A 19381-nucleotide genomic window follows, 5' to 3' on the forward strand; every position below is an offset into this window, starting at 1 on the left:
CAGAATGTTGTTCTAGCCAACAATGGATTTTCCACGAAAAAAATCTATTTCTCATACCGTTATAATAAATGCATTACATTTTCTAAATTACTGAATTATTTTTTTACTAGATACAATGAAGAGATTGCAGAATTAGAACTCACTCATTAACTATAATGTTTTTAGTTGAATTGTTCTATCTCTTTTTATGTACTTCTATAGATCTCGTGTAGGGATCTTATCAGATGCGTTTACTGTATCTCATAATATATTATCCGTCCAATTAATAGCTCTTCCAATTCCATCAATATTTATTATTCTAGCTTCTTCCAATTAAGCTTCTATATTTCAGTAGTCGCTTGAACCTTGAGGAAGCTGAAATTCAGTAGGAAGTCACCATCCAATAAAGTGGAAAGTTTAGAAGGTGTTTTGTCACATTTTAAATGTCAACCCCTGCTGGAAAGAGATGCGACAAAAGTGTGTTCAGTTGTTAGTTTGTTCTTTGTGTGTCCTTCACTGCTTTCGCCTAATGGTGCAGAATAACACCCACGGGTCCGTGAGTTTCCTGTCAGGAGCAGCTCTGGCTGTTGCTGAACCCTTTCACAGGGCTCTTGTTACAGTGGTGTCAGCATTCCTCATATATTATAACATCAATGTACAGCATTCAAACAATGCTGACATATCGTAGTGAATTGCAGCTGAGGGGGTTGTGGAATACTGTATATAGGGTGCATGTGCTTGAAAGTTGTTGATGGGGGGATACATTGCAGAAGAAAAGTAAGGAGAATGAACGAAGGGGGAGAAGAAGGAAGAAATATGAAGGAGATGGAAAACAGAAAAAAAGACAAATCCAAGCTAGAAGGGAAAGGAGATAGAATAGGTGGAGAAAGAAGGAAAGGGGTTAGGTGATAAGGTGACTAATAAGAATATGGATAATGGAAGAAATTGGGTGGAGAAATGATAGACAATGATAGAAATGGATGGAAAATGAGGGGGCGATAATTGGAAAAAAGGAATAATGTGATCCAATCTTAGGGAGGCTGAAGGAAAATGAGTGGAGAAGTGAAAAGTGAGAGAGGAGAGTAGAAAGAGAAAGAGGATGAGAAGAAAAAGACGGAGGAGAGTTCAAAGGAAAAAACAGACTGTCTGATGATGACCAACAACAGGTCGAAATGATCGTAGCTACCAATATAAGTGCGTTTTCACTCTATAAGAATTTTTTTTAAATTCAAGTTGACTATTTAATAGTGGAAAATTATGGATATGAAACAGAGAGAAGACAGAGTTAAAAGAAATTGGAAGAACGAGAAAAGTATTTTGGAGAAGTACGAACAAGAGAAGCTGAAGAGAGAGAGAGAAGAATGGTAGAGCGAAATGAGATAGAAAAAAGAAATTGAGAATGAGGAACAAAACAGGTAGGTGTAAATAGGAGCAATATGGGCGAAAATACTTCAAAAGAATTCAGCGTGAATGAGTGCAAGTAATGAGAAACAATCGAAGAGGAAGGCAAGAATTGAAGAAAGTAGCAGTTGGAAGAACAGAAATATTGAACTGAATGGGGAGAGAGAAAACGAGGAGAATAGGAGAGAAAAGATAAAAAAGGGAAGAGTAAGTATGGGTAAAGGAAGAACGGAAATATCAGTTGATGAGCGAGGGAGAATGAGAAGAAATTCTCTGAAATCAACTAGGTACCGTAGAAGTCTCATGATGAGACCCATCACATACTGTCAGCAATGGACGAACGGGGATCTTTGTTCTCTTTCACCAAGAATTCTGTCAATATAAAGTGAATTTCCCCGTGGGTGTTGATATCAAACAGTGGAAAGTGTTTGAGTTGTCAAGTAGTATTTGACACCAGCTGGAAAGGTCACTACGGAAGAAGAAGTGGGTAGGATTAGTAGGGTAAGGGTAAAGGGAAAAGTGTTAGGGTAAGAAAAAGTCGGTTCAAAATTGAAGGAGTCCCTGAGGGGGAATCCAATGTGTGACTCACTCCAGTCTGTCAGCAATTGTTGAATGGGAAGCATTGTAGTTGTTTATAAGAAATGCTGACAGTTAAAAATGAATCACTCCTTAGGAAAAAGTGATAATAAAGTACAAGAGCTGGGATTGTGAAGGTGGGTCCAGTTGAGATCTAGTGAGAGATTTATCGATGGGAAAAAGTTTTTCATTATTTTAATAAATTATATTTTGATCATACGAAAATAATAAGGCATTGATTGAGGTTCATTGATTGTTGAGGTTGGAATCCTCTATGGCGTAGAGTTCTCAGATTGAAAAATAGTTATTTTAATAATATTTATAATTATTTCTTATTTCCACGTTATGTGTATGAGAAAATAATAGTCTTCATCAATTGGAACTGTAAACGTTTTACTGAGCCAAATTCGATTTTTTGTACCAAACGTTAGTGTTCCTTTAAAGTGGTGTAGGCTCCATCGCATGGAGAGGAATCTTCTAATTGATAGAAATTGTTGGTGTGATTCAGAATTCCTGCGGAGATTTTATATAGATCGAACAATCTGAATGAGAGTAATATACTGGATAAAAGTCTCAAAAAGGCGGAAGATGTGTCTCTGTGGCTGGCTAGAGAAGCCAGCTTTATGCGAAGAACTAAGGATGAAAATGGAAGAACTTATAAGCGACTTATTTATCAAATGCTTCAAGTTTGAAAATATGTTTATTCGGCGATTTAGCTTTTGTGAGAAATTAAACTATGGATACGTTGAAATACAATTTGAATGAACCATTTTTGTTAACAATCGTATAGATGGTTATTGAACGATGCTAAACATGTTGTTATTGCTCAACTATTGTATTGTTTTTGGAATAAATATTCAATCATAATATTGAAAATTCATACAAATTTCAATCAGAAAGGTTTCACATTGTTGATTTTTCAGACAGGACTTGGAAGTCTAAGTAAATTCAGACTCAGGCTAATTTCAGCAAAGGTAGATTTAAGTTTTGAAAACTACATCTCATTCAGTTTTATTTCAGGCTCAGCAAATAATGGAGTGAGTTTTACAGTTGATTTTCACGTAATCTTGTTATTAAACCTACTCTTATAACGTTCAACTCACCAATCGTATGTTGTAGAGTCTATATAATAGAGTAACTTATCGCATAGTATGCATACATGGATCATGTATTTGTAATTCAGTATGTAGGCTATGGAGCGATGCAAGTTAGAAACTAAAATGAAAACTAAAAGTTTAGTTCCATAAGAGAGTTGATTACCCCATTGCTGTTGATCAATATTTGCATTGCATGTTGGCAAATACTGACAGGAATCAACGGTCCATCCACATGAACTTCAATATTGATTAACTGAATTGGATCTTTAGAATTTCAATTCTCCTCTTGTAAGTTAATTAAAAATTGTACTATCAGAAAATTTTCTAGTAGAAGCAGTAACTTTCCAATCCAATTTTCACAACTGTGAATAATCAAGATCACGATTATTGATTTTTTTATATTTCTGGATTTTCCTCTTTGGTTCGTTCTTGTTTATCGGTGGTTGGGAATCATCACAGCGATTCTCACGTCACTAAAATATTGGAGCCCGGTAGAACTCCTTCGATTTGCAGCCTTACCAATCTCTCAAATTACACAGTCAGGACAGTCCTCTACGTCCTACACTCCTTTTCTCCCTGATCTTGATATTACCCAACATGATGAGCCATATATCATCATCAGACATATTACCCAACATCAGTTCGTTTTTTTCACTCATCATCACTTGATGTCCAATATATTTTCATTTCACTCTTTTTATTGTTGAAAAAGCCTCACACTCCTTTCATCCTATTTGTCACATTTACCGATCGTGGTATTCTCCACATCTTATATAACACTAGAACATTTTAAACGCCTCGATGCCTTCAAAGTTCGAAGTCCATTCCTTCATACCATACAGTTATGTGGAACAGACAATTATGCGCAACATGCATATTCTAAGTTCCAAGGTAATATCTCCACTACAAAAAATTCCTTTTATTCCAATGAACACCTGTCCTTAGTTCCCACTCTTCCTTTCATCAATCAATTAGTTGAAGATACTAATAGGACGTGTCTCTTTCAATGAAAGTATTCAATTCTTTTGAGTAAGGCCCAATTTCTCCTGTTCCTCTACAATATCAAGTATTTTCCCCCGGACAGCTTCTTCCATAGGTTTTACTATAACTGTGTCTCTATTGATTTTTATTAAATATCTCTCTTCAAATCCACATATTAGAGTTTTTCCAGGACTAAATATGCAGTTCAACCTATTCTGTGCTCTACTAGTCCAATTTTATCAATGAATATCAAAAATAACTATCAATGTATCAACTCATTAATCATGGTTATCACTCACAACAAGAACTGTATCTTTATAAATTTTGTAACTCATTAATAATGGTTATTCACTCACTACTATAACTGTTTTACTGTAACTGTATATTCATTAATTCTATATCTCATTGTTCATGATTATTTACTCACTTTAATAATTGAATCTTTATTAATTTCGTAACTCATTAATCATTGTTATATGCTCACTTCTATAACTCTATCTTCATCAATTTTGTATATCTTTGATTATGGTTATTTACTCACTACAGTAACTGTTTTACAATAATTGTATTTTTATTAAATTCGTGATTCTTCAATCATGGTTATTCACTCAATTCTACAACTGTTCTACTAAAACTGTATATTAATTTATTAAGTATCTCATTGATCATGGTATTTACTCACTTTAATAATTGAATCTTTATTGATTTTGTAACTCATTAATTATTTTTATTGACTCACCCCCAAATGCTGTCCCTCGACGAATACCTGAGGCAGAGCGACCAGGTCGGAGGACATCCTCTCCTTGATCTCCGCCTGCACTTCGCGGCTCATGAAGGCATCGCGCTCCTCAAACTTGACCAGGTTGGTCCGCATGATCTGGCGCACTTTCAGGCAGCGCAAATACGTCTCCCTCACTGTTCCCATTGTTGTTGTGTACACCACCACTTTGCCCGCTTCTTTTTCTTCCCATCTCTGCAAAAACGAAGAAAAATCTAGTTAGGAATCTAATTTGAAGGTTTACAATAATATATTTTTTTTAAATATGATTTTCACTGTCAGTAGATTAGGCCTACTTCAGTATTCGCTTCGTTCTCTCCTCATCTCTGCAGGAATTGAATTGAAGGTGTTAGAAATCGAATTGAAGATGGACGACAAACTTTTTTGCGAAAAAAGCTCTAATTTACTTCTCGATCCTTGATACTTCCTAATCCCACAGTCATCAATACTACTAGTGATGTACGAGTGAATACTTGAGTATTGTATTTGTAAATTTTCTTGAAAATTGAATTTCAGTGATATTTACTTATAAATTTCTATCCCTGTGCCTTTGTACTTCAACAGATAATATTTCTCTAATACAATTCATACATGAGTAGCAATTAAAACACAATAGAAGGAAAGTGAGCCATTAGCCCTAACAAGTGAATATGAGTAGTATTGAATCAGAGATAAAGGAGTAGTGAGTTCTCTCTGCTCTCTGATTAAATGAAGAAACAATTATTACCGTACATGAAGTATATTAAGTGAGTTTATTCTTAAAAAACGTGTGGAGAATTCTCTAGAACGATACCAGAAGATTAAATATATTAAGATTGTTGTAATCGAGGTCTTTTTAATCTCAATCTTGTAGAGAAAATGATCTTCTCCAGATGTTTGATACTTTCATCCTGACGTAACCTACTACAGCCGCAAGTGTGATACAGCATGTTAATAAATGGATTTTAAATTCAAAGATTGATCTATTAAACATTGATTGAAGAGATTTATAACAAGTTAGAAAGTATGTTTCATTGATAAACCTTTGAGATTCTTCCAAGTTAGAAAGTATCTTGGAATGTTCAACATTCATGTAACTTTTTACAACTAAATTTAACAAGGTAACCAATCTTGTTAACGAATCACTTTCTCAACTTATTACGAATACTAGGGTATTACTTAATTCTAGATCTTGAACCAACTTCACTTTTCTTCATTCCATCAGGTAATTCTGATTGGAATACAGTATGTTTGTGATTTTTTCTGATCAAATGCCTGTTCGTAGAATAACCAGACATTGAAATGCAATTTTGATTGATTAATTGTGCGATTGTATAGCTCGTTAGAAAATCTAGTCATTAGAAGAATTCTTTTCTTTTTCAAAACGAATTTGGATATTCCTTTGGAAACGTTTCTCTTCGTATACAAACTTTTCTACATGAAGACATCCTAACACAAAAATCCTAAATTGAATTGAATTATAACTCTGATTTGATCTGTTTGAAATTGTAGCATTCTCTGACAATATTAGCTTTCGATTAACTCGAGAAAACGCTGATTGGCGTATCTATAGCAAAGCTTTAAAGAACTTAAGATACTGTTGCTGGCGAATGGTTGTGATATCTATCCATTACGAAAACATTAGGATGTTGTCAAAAATATCACTCATTTATTGTGAAATCACAAACATGTTCAAATTCCGATTCCAAATTCCGATGTGACAAAATTTGATTACTTTCTATTGATTGGTTAGGATGAACCATGAGAAAGCTTGAGAGACGCAGATTCAGTGCGAGTCTTTGTCAATTGAAATAAATTTTTTAGTGTGCCTTCAGAGTGAGATAGCTTCCAAATTTCAAAGATTTTGATTCAATTTCTGTTGAAGAGTAAGTGGGTAAATAAATGGGTTCCATTCCGCTCTCATATAGATAGATTATGAATAAAATGTGTTCATCTCTTCAAATCCAGGTAAACATAGTCACAATACTCTTGCAGAAGCCTACATCAAAATTTAAACAACACTCATAATCGATATATTTCCTCAGAATATCTAAGGAAAAATAAAATCTAAACACTGATAAGTTTCTAAATGAATCTAAGTTTTAAATAAATTGATGAATTCATCCGCTTCAAGTTTTGTATCACTCTCAAAGCACTCTTTAAGTTCAATTTAATTTTAAATTAAAATTCAAGTCGATCCGACAATTTTATTCGTCTTCTACACGCGAAAACTACATTGTTCAGCTGAACAGAAACTAATTGTTATCTTTGTGAAGTGATCTACCTATGGATGGCACAGCACGTGTTCTGTAATGAGAACATAAACTAGACAAGCTGTGTCACTGATTGTTACGAGTAGAATCTTCCTTTTTCTTCCAGATACACCCTCTAACACACTCTCTTATTCTCTCTTACTTTTCACTCTTTCTATTCTCACTCATTTTCTCGATCTCTTCCTGTCTTTCTCATTCTCTCTCACATACACTCTCTCACACTCACTATTCCTCTTCCTCTTTTTCTTTCTCTCACAATTGAGTACAGAATAATGACCGTATCATCTACTCTCTTATGTTTCTCCTTTTTAACTTATTTAATCCTTTGCTTCCTTCTCAAATCCTTCTCCACTCTCTCTTCTTGATAAGTATTGTCACAAGTATTTATTTTGTCTCCCAATCACTGAAGCTTTTCTCAACACTTTCACACGGGATTTATCTTCATCTTCTCTCACATTCATTTACATTAATTCTCTTTCAATTCAACATACTTCTCACTTCTATGCTCTTCTCGATTTATTATTATCTTCTACTACTTCTCTCACTAGTACATCAACCTTTTCTTCTCTTTCTTCTCCATTTCTATTGCTTTCTCTTACTCTTCATCACCAAATACTTCTCCTTCAATTCAATTTCACATTCTTATCGTTATCATCCACAGTACTCCTTCATCCTGTATCAAGCCATAATCAATACCATTCTACTATTTCTCTCTACTTACTGCATTCACGTCTCTTCTCCTCCTGGTTTGCACTTTTCTGGTTATCTCACTTCTCAATACTTTCCAATATCGCCTATAATCTGATATAATTTTTCTTAAAATTTTTTGAATTATCTTTTCCCCCATCATCTCCCCGATCCCCCAATCTCCTCTATCATGTTATTCCAAATACTTTTACTACTTCTCTTATTTCTCAATTTTTCATCTCTTTTACTCTTCTCATCAAAGTCTCATCCTCCTTCACAATGCACAAAATCTCCCCTTACATCATGCATTTGAATTTCTCATCTTTGTCTCACTCCGTTTCTCTCATTTCTTCTTTATATTTTCTCTCACTCACTTTCTCACTCTCACACTCTCACACACACACTCTCTCTCTCTCTCTCTTCCTATCAGATCCTCTTTCTCTGTCATCCTGTTCCTCTTCTCACTTACAAACTTCTCATCACTACCATCTAACTCTCTCGCACACCACACACACCCATCCCATTCCAACTTGCAAACTTGCTCGGGTGAAATCCGCTCCATCTGCCAGCATTGGTCGAATAAGAAGCACTGCTTTCAGGATTGCTGACAGTTTAAAGAGAATATTATCATGGAAGGCGGCTCCAGGTGTATGGAGGTCATTCGGGGTCAGGGTCACCAGTCTCCAAGGTCACGCCAAGGTCAATAACGGCACACTCAAGTTTACAAACGCCGCCATTATAATTTGGCTCTGCTCACTCCACCATCTGCTAAATCACTTTGCACAACTGAGTTATCTCGCGTACAGTTTTTGAGTCGGGTTTATCTCAATGTTTGAAATCACTGAATACTTTCATGCTCTAAGCAGAAACTCTGTGTTGTGTTATTTGTGTCAGTTAATTGTATTGCTTGATATCACGGAGTCCTTCCATCCAATCTCTACAGAGTTAGTTTGTGTGGTCTTTTAATGTGTTCCCATTGCTATAATTATTCTTTTTTTATTTTCTTCAAGCAATCCAGGGGTAAAAGAAGTATGATATTGCAATTGTTCGAATGCTGATGATTAAATTCATTTCAGATTACATTAATTCAAATGGAGTCGTAGAAGTATCAAGGGTAGTTGATTGTATAAGGATATTAATTTGATTTATCATTTTCAAATTATATGATATAATATATGATGAATCATGAAATTCAATCATAAATTGTTCAACCAAAGCTTTTGAAAGAAGTTGAGTTCAATTTATTCGTTATAAAGCACTACGTATTCAAGCTATGCTGAGTAGTGTAGGATATGACATGTCATCGATTCAAAGAAAAAAAAAACTATAGAATAGTACAAACTCAAAAGGTGAGAAAATTCACAACATTTATAGGAGTTCTTCCAAGAAACTAATCATGTCCATATTTAAGGTATTGGAAAACATGAGAGTAGCTTTTAGTATTGATGAAAATACATACGAATTGATTCAATTTACAAATTGAATTTTGATACTATTAGTGCTTTCAAACTCTCCAACCTTTTTAGTATATGAAGGTACTGTATATTGAGTATATCATCTTGTGAATCATATTTTAGTAAGACTACAAATAAATTGATTAGTATAGTTAAATACGGTAGTTTAATTATTGATCTCTATAGATCAATAGATTCAATACAATCACGTATAATGAATTAGACATGATGCATGTTCTTATCAATTTTTACAGACAGATAAAGGCTTGAGACTCTCAGGTTATTTACCTCATTAACTCTCTCAAGGTTACTTTAAAGCAAAGAAGAATATTGACTGTGTGTCATTCGTGTACAACAAGTAATTTAGTAAGATCCACATTGAACTGTTCCTTACACATCACATCTTCACAACCCATTCATCCAATGCTGGAGTTCAAACTGAATCTCACCATAACCTAGAAACTAGAATTCGACTTCAGTTCCAAAGAAATCATTGATAGTGATTACAAAGAAATAATAAGTGCCACAAACAATCGTGACTCAGACGACCAACCCTCAGTTAATTGCCAAACCTAATTGTCACCAAACAAGCTCCAGTGCAGGCGCATCTCGCCTCTATTTCTCACGCTCATCTATAATTTGACCTATCAGGATTCGTAAAAATTGCGACGGGTCAAGGCGCCAATGTAAATTAGATAAGGCACGCACTGACAAGGACTCCCAGTAATCAAGGATTGACCTGAGAGAATGTAAAGTGCTTCTGCGGTATATTTAACATAAGCTAATATGATGAAATTCACTAAGATCTGTCAGAATTCCATATATCTTATATCAATGCTTCCCATTCAACCAATACTGACACTATGACAGCATGATCTGTTATGGTGAGATTCACTCAAAACTGTCAGCATTGCTGATATATAACAACAATACTATCCATTCAGCCAATGATGGTGTAACTGACTTTGGTTGCGGGTTTGCCAAAAAAAAACTAGTCATCTTCCATGTCAAGGATGAAGTTGTTGATTATTTAATATTTTTCGGTTTTGCATAATCATGTAGTAGTTGATTGTAGATGCTCATAAAGATTAAACAATTTTTGATAAATTGTTAATTTCAATGTGAAAGATAATGAACTGGGATGCTTTCATCACAGTTATCCTGTTTATTTTGATTACGCATGGATAAAGAATATTGAATAATTCACTTTATGTTTTAGTCAAAAGTTCTAACGTCCAAGCAGAATTTTCCAAATAAGTGCAATATTCCTATTCATCGTGATACATTCAGTGATTCATTTAAAGTATTCAAATGTATTCTACATTATCCGACATTCGTCAACCTTCAGAATTCAAAATTTTCAAATTTTGAATGAAAAAGACTAATAAATTGTCAAAAACCACAGATTTATTGATACTTAGAAAGACCGGTTTCGGTTATTACACCATTGTCAATCTCTGATAAACTAAAAAAACTAAATACAAGAGCAGCAGAATTTATACTAGTAGGCGAGTACTGCTATTGGTCAAGGGCATGAACGCCTGCCATTGGCCCAGCTAGACAGTCTCCTCCCACTCAACGGTGTGACAAAATGGCAGCTTAAGCAGTAGAATCGCCATGATAACAAAATTTACTCTCAGTACAAAATGAGAACCAAGAAAACAAGTGTGAAAGATAATAAGCATTGTCTATTGAAGAAAATGTTCCTTTCTGCTACTCCATACTCCTGGACCGAAAATTGAGTTACGAAGCAGTCAGTGTGTGATTCATAACCTCAACCTTCGGATAACAATAACATTCAATAGAAATTTTTGGAGAGAAATAGTACAGGCTCATCCTAGTTTTTGTCATCCAATGTCATAATTTTATGATTATTATAGTTTTGTACAGAAAATGAATAAATAAATGAAAATTCATTAATCATAACATGATTTCTTCTTTCTGCTTTCTTGGCAGTCATTTCTGAATTATTGCTTCAGACATATTTCCGATACATCCTAAAAACCTGATTTTGATTCAACATCGATTAACCATTTATAATTTGCCATCCTTGTCTGTTATTGGACAAAGTAGATAGCTCTATTCTATTCCAACTCTGCATCGTTGCCAAATCATTCGTGTGCTATGAAGAATTATAATGAACTAGCAAAATATTGATCGCTATTATTGAAATTAATTATTCAATCATGCTAAGATAGAGGCTTATTTCCCTGATAAACAGATGAATAGAATATAAATTATTTGAGATAGAATTAATCATGATTAACAATAATCAACAATAGTTAATATTAGACCTGACAAACCTGGTTTACCTGAATCAGTCATGTACTACAGAAATGTGTTGGAAACGGAGAATTGGCAACAATGGGTTTCTATCATTTCCATTGAGCACTGACTTTATAACGCGAATCTCTCTATAGACTCAAAGCTTCATGATACAGAAAACTCCTGGATGAATCTTAATTTTGAACTCTTAACATCAGTCTTCCATATTATAAAAGCTTATTGGATCAATTTGATCGAATCCAGATCACAATAATTTATTACGATTTCTATCCATTCATGAATGTTCTTTGAAACAAACTAAATCTAGAACAATAATGAATGCTAGATCCTAGTAATTTTAAGGAGTATAGCCTATAGGGTCCCTCAATAGCAAACTGTATTCTGGTTTTCTTGCATATAATAACACCCTATTACACTCATTCCACTGAGAATTCCTAGGAATCAGGTCATCTAGTGTAGACTATAATAGTAGAGGAACCAAATCCAAACAAGAAAAGCAATGTACACTTCCTTGTTTGGCGCTCCAAAAACTTGTGAACCAGATAACACATAATTCCTTCAAAGAACCAGGCAGGCTATACGCGTTTTCAATGGATAATCACGGTTTAATTTATGCACACTTTTCCACTGTAAAGGAGGTTGAATAACACGTCATACAAAGAAGTTCTACAAAAATTGTCATTTAAAAACGTGATAACAACGTATATTGTTGTCAGCATTCTGCACTTTCTCCGGTAACTATTATCCGGGTTTCGTTTTTTTCTCAATTTTCTGAAAAAAACCTTGATTGGTACTTTCACTATCAGCTGCGGTTTTACTCAACCATTCTCCGACCTCAAATATACTAGCTGTTTGAAAAATTCTTTATTCAGGATTACATAGAACTGTCAGCATTGGTTGCATGGGTAACACTGATGTTATTCATAAGTAGTGTTGCCAGATTAAAGTCAATCAAACTGTTGCTGGCAGGCTGTAGATTCACTCAAAACTGTCAGAATAAGTTGAATGGAGGAGAGCTCATATTATTCGAATGAAAAACTGACAGTTTGAATTGAATCTCACTATAGCAGTTCAGAATATTGAGCGAAATAACAAGGCTGAAAGATTGACTGACTGTGTTCAACTTGTTTCACAGATTGACAATACATTATGATCAGTACATTGTTCGAGATTTATCTTATGCCTACAGGCCCAATTTCATTGTTATTGCTCCAATTATGCTACTTGTGTAAACGATCGTGAACATTTGTTGTTATTGATATCGATTGCAGGATACTTCTCAATGTAATTGTAACATTGATCTGTAATAAGATTAGTAGTGAACATTTGGAATCGATTTCAATCAGCAATCACAGTTAAATATATCCATAGAATATAAACATAAACATGAATCATAGAGAGCAGGTTGAGATGTCTGATAGTGAGAATTGTACTGCAAGTGGATTATGATAAGTAGAGTATATTTATATTATACAGGGATGCACACAAAAAGTTGGGGGGGGGTGGACGCAGACTGTGTCGTTGAAATTCTTCTTGAGGCTCAAAAATCAAATCTTGGAGGGGTAACGAAAAAAGAACAGCACATTGTTACTATTTACATTCTGATTCAAGGGGGGCGGGGTTTGCGAGTTTTGAGGTTTTTACCAATTTAATATTCTCATGGGGGGGGGGAGTTTGCGTCCATTTCACCACTATTATATGCACTAGTAGTACTTGTGAATAGAGCTATGAATAAGAAATTTTTATGCTCTCGATGCTCATGAGTTACTACGTACAAGCATTTCGAGCCTAGACATAGAATAAACAATCTAGGTATAGGTTTAAACTATCTAGGTTCACAATCAATGTATGGGCTTCTTCTGGTAAGTAGAGCTTTCCAGACCAATAACATGAAACGGTACATATGAGTCTACTACAAGCAAAACAAGTCGAACGAAAAGAGAACTTATCAACATTCAGCAATTTCAATCAATCTCAACTTCCAAGAAGTATGTCTAAAATTCGCAACGCACAACATGTGCAGAAGCCTCTCCCAAGCAATATCACTTGATGAACCAGTGAATCAAGTTTCAGTAGCTTACGTACTTGTATCAAGTTCTAAATCGTTACGTGATAGCTCGGGGCTGAATCTGATGCAATAAATTTTTGAAGCAATAGCTCCATTAAAATTCCGCCTAACACTCTCATGAAAAAATGTAATCACCCAACCTGTATCTTTATGAGAATATACCTGTTCCATTATGCTGAACTATCGATAAAATGTGGGTAGCCTTGAATTTTTACAACCTAGAAATTTTTCAAACGATCAATTATGAAACGTAACCGTTATTGGGAAAGTAGTAGAAATGTTGATTGGAATGGAGAAGAATTTATCAGTTCTGAGTGAATCTCAGTGTATGGAAATCACTCGTCCTCTCCCAATAAATAATTATTGTTGTCTTGTGTTGTCACGAGTCATTTTATTTATCATTATGCCGTCAAATTAGTGATAACAGTATGAATGCTATGATGCTACAAGAAGATGAAAAATGAAAAGAGACACGAGTGTCTCCGGAAAACTAATCATTTAACCTGGAAACCGATAGACGCGCACAGGAAATGGGCACTTGAGAGGAAAAGTCTGTGGAGGAAATTGGAAAAATCCTATTACTCATGTTTGCTTCAAAAGAGGATTATGAAAGTGATTGCTATTACAGTGGAAAAGGGAAATTATGTACAGACAGACAAAGGAAGAAATGATAGTATAAAGATGAAGATGATGATAAAGACGGACAAAGAGGAAAAAGAAAACATGAAAAATATTTCTAATTTGATAGTATATGAAGTTGAGTCATCATTCCTCATTACAATCAAATGAATTTGAAAAATATCATTAAACAAATATATTTTTTGAATTGATAGAATGGTATTAGCGGTATTAGATCCTCACTCATTATTACATTTTTCTCATTACTTCTCAAGGCCTGAAGTAACTTGTCACTAGACAAAATCTATGTTCAAAGTTTCCTAGCTTTCATATAAATTCTCATTTTCACAAATTGATTCAAATAATGTATTCTCATTCTTCACAATATTCGAAACGTTCTTACCCAATAATATAGGATGAATACCACCAAAAACAAATTATAATTCTATTTATTCCCTCAGGTTTCCTTTGAATTCTATATTTATTCATCTTGGTAATGGGTTCATTAGTTTTTTTAACCTCCATTCCCCTAAACCACTATTTAAATCTTATATCAACAATCAAATGATATTTAATCATCCATACAAACAAATCTACAAATGAGTTCAGCTTGAATAAATAAGAAATGGTTTCGTGGTGCAATACGTAGGAATTTTCCACACCAATGAATAAACAAGCTATGACGATTTTAAATTTTCCAGCATTGGGAAAAAATGACGTCAAATTTTATTACAGATGAAAAGCGTAGGTATGCGATAACAGATGTCTGCGGCAGACGCTTTGCGATTCACTTTAAACTGTCAGCATGGATTGAATGGGAAGCATTGGTCTTTTTTGTATGGGGAATGATGGAAGTGTAGACTGGAACTCACTATACCGCAAAATTGATAATTCGTGGAGAAGGATGAGAGAGAAAAGAAGAATAAGAGAGAAATAAAGAAGTGGAGAAATAGTAGTGTCTGTCTCATGCAGACCAGAAACGAACCGCCGCTAAAATCAAATTATCTCGTTCTATAAACGTAATTTAGTTACGAAACGTATCGCCGTCATTCATATAATCCGCACAAACAACACGATTCCCGCTATTATTTTGTCTCTCATCTTTTGTGTTCTATTCTCCGTGTTGGTAGACTGAAGATACTTTATCAGGCAGCCCTTTTCCGCTCAAAAAAGGTTGTAAAACACGGTTGTAAAGAGCGGCTTATCAGCGGACTTCTGCGGTGTGCGTTCATGGAAATTACTGTTATCCACACAAAATGCTGAAACGCTCTGCTGTTGACTTCTTTGTTATTACGAGCTTATTGAAGTCTGTAACATCGTTTTGTGTGTTTTACAGACGTAGAAGTTCACGTGAGAAATAGTACGGTTCACACTACATCACAAGAATAAAATTAAATGATAAGAAGAAAATGAAATGGTCTTATTGTCTTTGGTACTTATTGGCATGGACTGTTATAATAATAGAGGATTTCTTAGCCAGATATATTATTTTTCCAAAAAGAAAGAAATTTCTAGAAAAAACCTGGATCATAAAATGAAAATATAAATTTTACATATAAATCTGGATAGCGACGTCCACTACCACTGGTAAAAGCAATGAGCCAGTGCTTGTTTATGAGGGGATTAAATTGCAAGTTCCCTCGGATGATTGAGTTAAGAAATCGAACGTTTTTCAAATTTAAGAAGTGAAGATTATACATCAATATTTATATTATTTTATTTATTTAGCGTATAGCATTTTTGTCAAGATTAAGAAAATGTCACACTATAAGTGCACTTGTCAAGGGTTGGAATGTACTGTATTGCCTGGGGACTGGCTACAGAAAAGTCGTTAGCCTCACCCAGCTAGGCACGTCTTTCACATTCAAATATGATGTGGTGCACTGTCTGTTCCAAATATTTATATTAGCATAATATCACTGTTTCTTGATCACTTAATTCCAACAAATCACTCCATTCGCAATCTCCTCAATTACTCACCCATCAATAATTTCGTTGTCCTAATCACCAACAGTTTCCACAATCGTTATCGTTGCCTGCAGACTGGACTTACCGAGTTTTCTTCTTCTTCTTCTTCCTCTTCTTCTTCATCTGAACTTTGTCTCAAATTTGAAGCGACAATAATGACACAAACGGCGGGCGGCACACTGCCTGAGCGATATCGAATGCTCGCTCGCCTCACCGGCCGGCCTGCACTGATCTTCGGCTTACCACACTGTCCCTGTCCCAACTGAATAGCCTTGCCACCACCAAATAAGCCTTGCAAACTTCGGCTCCGAAAATCTATGTAGTCTCGGGGGAAAATGGCTTTTCTCGGACGGCATTTGTCTACAAATCTCGGTCCTCTGATACTGTACTCTTATTTACTATCCTCATCATCGTTACTCTATCTCTCTTGAACTCTTATTCTCTCTCACTCTCCCTTGTGGGTTGAGTGCCAGAGAGGAGCTAGAGTCCTAACTCCGCCCTTAATAAGGCAATTAATTCAATTATTTTTCTCTCCCACTCTTACACACACTCTCTCTCACCTGCAGGAAGGTATTTGCAGGTATAAACTCTTTAAAAAAGATCAGTGACTTGATTTCATTCCATGTGAAGTTAATGGAAATGTGTGGGTGAATGATAATTGAGTTAGAAATTGTAATTTGATTTCTATCTTTTTTTTTTATTTTTAGTCTTGAATATTAATCTATTTCACATTTTATTTTGTAATTTTGTTATACATATTGGTTTGAATTTGAGCACTGAATTGATTTGTTATCATCAACATCTTCATAGCCATAGTTTTGAATCTCTATTCAAAATTCATTTTTGTGAAAATTTATTTATTTTTAATCCGATGTCTCTTTTTTTATAGATGGAGAAGGAGATCAACAACAACAACAGAGAAAAGAACAAGAAGAACATAAACAGGAATATGAGCAAGAAATGAGAGGAAGGAGTGGGGATTTACCTTTCTACAATGAGATGAGAAGCAACCGCATTATGTCACAGATTTAGAGCACGAAGTGATGACCTACAATTCGCCGCGCTAAGCCTCCTCTTTAATTTCTCAATTATCCTGATCGTCATCGCTGTTGACACGTTATCAATTATGTCAGCTTAACAGACCGCAAAAATGTCATTTGGCAACAGAAATGTCATCAATCATTACGATCTTTGTAGGTCGGTGAGATTGAATGAGGATTCATACTGCAAATAAATAGCCTAGTATAACCCCGGTTTTGGAACGTAAGGTGGTGTGACAAAATGGCAATGTAAATTAAAAGCTAGTTCTTCTACTTTGGCTACTCCTTATCCCAATCATATAGGGTCGGCATTTCCCTTCTTCAGCCGTCACCTCCACAAAATCCTGTCCATCTCCTCCCCGTGAATTAGAAGCCAGTAACATTGTAGAATTGAAGAATATGTGAATCAATATTATTAAAACGTATAATTTTAATACGTTTAATTTGTGATAAGTTTATAGTAATTTGTTTATGTTGTAAATTGTAATCAGTTCATACTGTAATGAGTAAGTAACATTAGAGAATTGAAAAATGTGTGAATCAATGTTATCAAAACGTATATTCTAACAATCATAAGCTATCAAAATTAATTGAAATTGCAAAAAGGTTATTCAGGTGCTGCGTTGCATATTTACTTATCATCCTCTATTGTCTCACTGGTCATCAAATAATAAGAACGAAACTAATTATCTGAATTGCACTAATAGGCTGTAGTTGATCTTATAAGAGTGCCTAACTAAATCATTGAAAATTTAAAAAATCACTTTACTCTAAGAAAAGTAAATCAGGAATATTGAAATTTGGCTCTAAACAAGCCTGAGAGATATCATGATATATCAACATCCCATCCCAAAACTCTAATTTAGAGTTGAAAAACTGTAATTATTGGTCCAGTAATCAGAGTTTCTATACTTTCAACTCTTTCAGAGTTTCTTAAAATAAAATGCATCAGTGCAATGAATTAGTGATCATTAAGCTTATGTTATCAATTTTTTTATTATATCCGACTAGTAAGACGGAAAACAACGTATGGAATAATTATGCACACGGATTTCCACTGATGTAGTACTCTTATGATAACTTCAGATTCGAAGTAGATCCGTGCGAACAGTATTCCATACTCGTACTGTATAAACAAAACACAAGCTTCCTAGTAACGTACTATATACTGTTGTCATTGGTCTTTGTGTCGGACGAATTTTGTAGCAAAATGTACATGGATAATCCGATTCACACGTGCGTGAAAAATTCGTCGATGTTAAGCTGGCTTTTGTAATCAGATCGGAAAACTGAAAATTCAGAAACATTTCGCTATTTGCCTTGCATTTTCGTGGGAAACTCACAAAAACATTGCAGAGTTCGTGGAAAAGTCTGTTTAAGAGTGTTGTCAATATCCTTTGGAAAATGAGAGCTGATAATTACGCAAGAGAGGAGATTAGAATGTTTTGAAAATGAAAATTTGCTGTTATTCACACAGTTGCCTAGTATCATTTGGAGGTTAATGTATGCCATTGATTTCGTGGAACAACCATTTTTGACATTGCATTACATTTTTCCAGGAATTTGCCATCATACATCGATACTTTCATGAATCTCTGAATGTACTATTTTAACTCGTTGAAATGCATATAGGTATTGGTTATTATATTCATTGATTTCCTCGTACTGATTCGCTTGGAGAGTTACGTAGCTCTTGATATAGCTCAGGAATTCAGAAATTAGATCAAGCACACACTCAAACACACATGCATACACTCTAGAATAGAACCCTTAGTTCAGTTCGATATGTAAATTTTAGCTGGCTATCGCCCTTCTGTATCTATATCAGAAACTCCAAATAATGTTTTCATCATTGCACAGGTATTTAGCGGCATAAATCTTCACCGCGAAAAACTCTTTCGTTTCGTACCTTGAGGAGCGCCAAGTGACACTTGCTTTTCAGTGCAATCCTAATACGTAGAACATCATGATTTTGGTCATTAATTTATACTTTTATACAATAGAAATATTGCCTTACCAAGAAGCTAGTCGATGAGAAACATCATAGGTTGTTTAATCAACTTACTCTTGAAGTGAAATGAAAATATGTCAGTTGTACATAAATAAACTGAAATTCACAGAATCACTGAACTTTCAGTAAAAATGAATTCAGTACATGTGGAACTGACGTATTTTTCATTCCACCTTGATATGGAG

General features: G+C 34.7%; 2 protein-coding genes across 4 annotated transcripts in view; one reads left to right on the plus strand and one right to left on the minus strand.

The window, feature by feature from the left end:
- LOC120353828 overlaps positions 1-17457 on the plus strand; it is a 37749-nt gene extending 20292 nt beyond the window's left edge. The window contains exon 2 of one of the 3 annotated variants that reach the window (XR_005572635.1): positions 17035-17457. Coding sequence is in view for 2 of the 3 variants with exons in the window: in XM_039438970.1 (XP_039294904.1) it covers positions 17035-17109 (75 nt within the window). In the remaining variant the exon portion in view is untranslated. The remainder of the gene's footprint in view (positions 1-17034) is intronic. The other 2 variants (XM_039438970.1, XM_039438969.1) reach the window with 2 other exon arrangements.
- The window catches only part of LOC111056942, a 117639-nt gene that overhangs the window by 16224 nt on the left and 82034 nt on the right, over positions 1-19381 (minus strand). Inside the window, exon 3 of the mRNA XM_039438961.1 lies at positions 4774-5007. Coding sequence (XP_039294895.1) covers positions 4774-5007 — 234 coding nt within the window. The remainder of the gene's footprint in view (positions 1-4773; positions 5008-19381) is intronic.

The sequence above is a fragment of the Nilaparvata lugens genome, chromosome 12 (assembly GCF_014356525.2).
Source record: "Nilaparvata lugens isolate BPH chromosome 12, ASM1435652v1, whole genome shotgun sequence".
NCBI classification, from domain to species: Eukaryota; Metazoa; Arthropoda; class Insecta; order Hemiptera; family Delphacidae; genus Nilaparvata; species Nilaparvata lugens.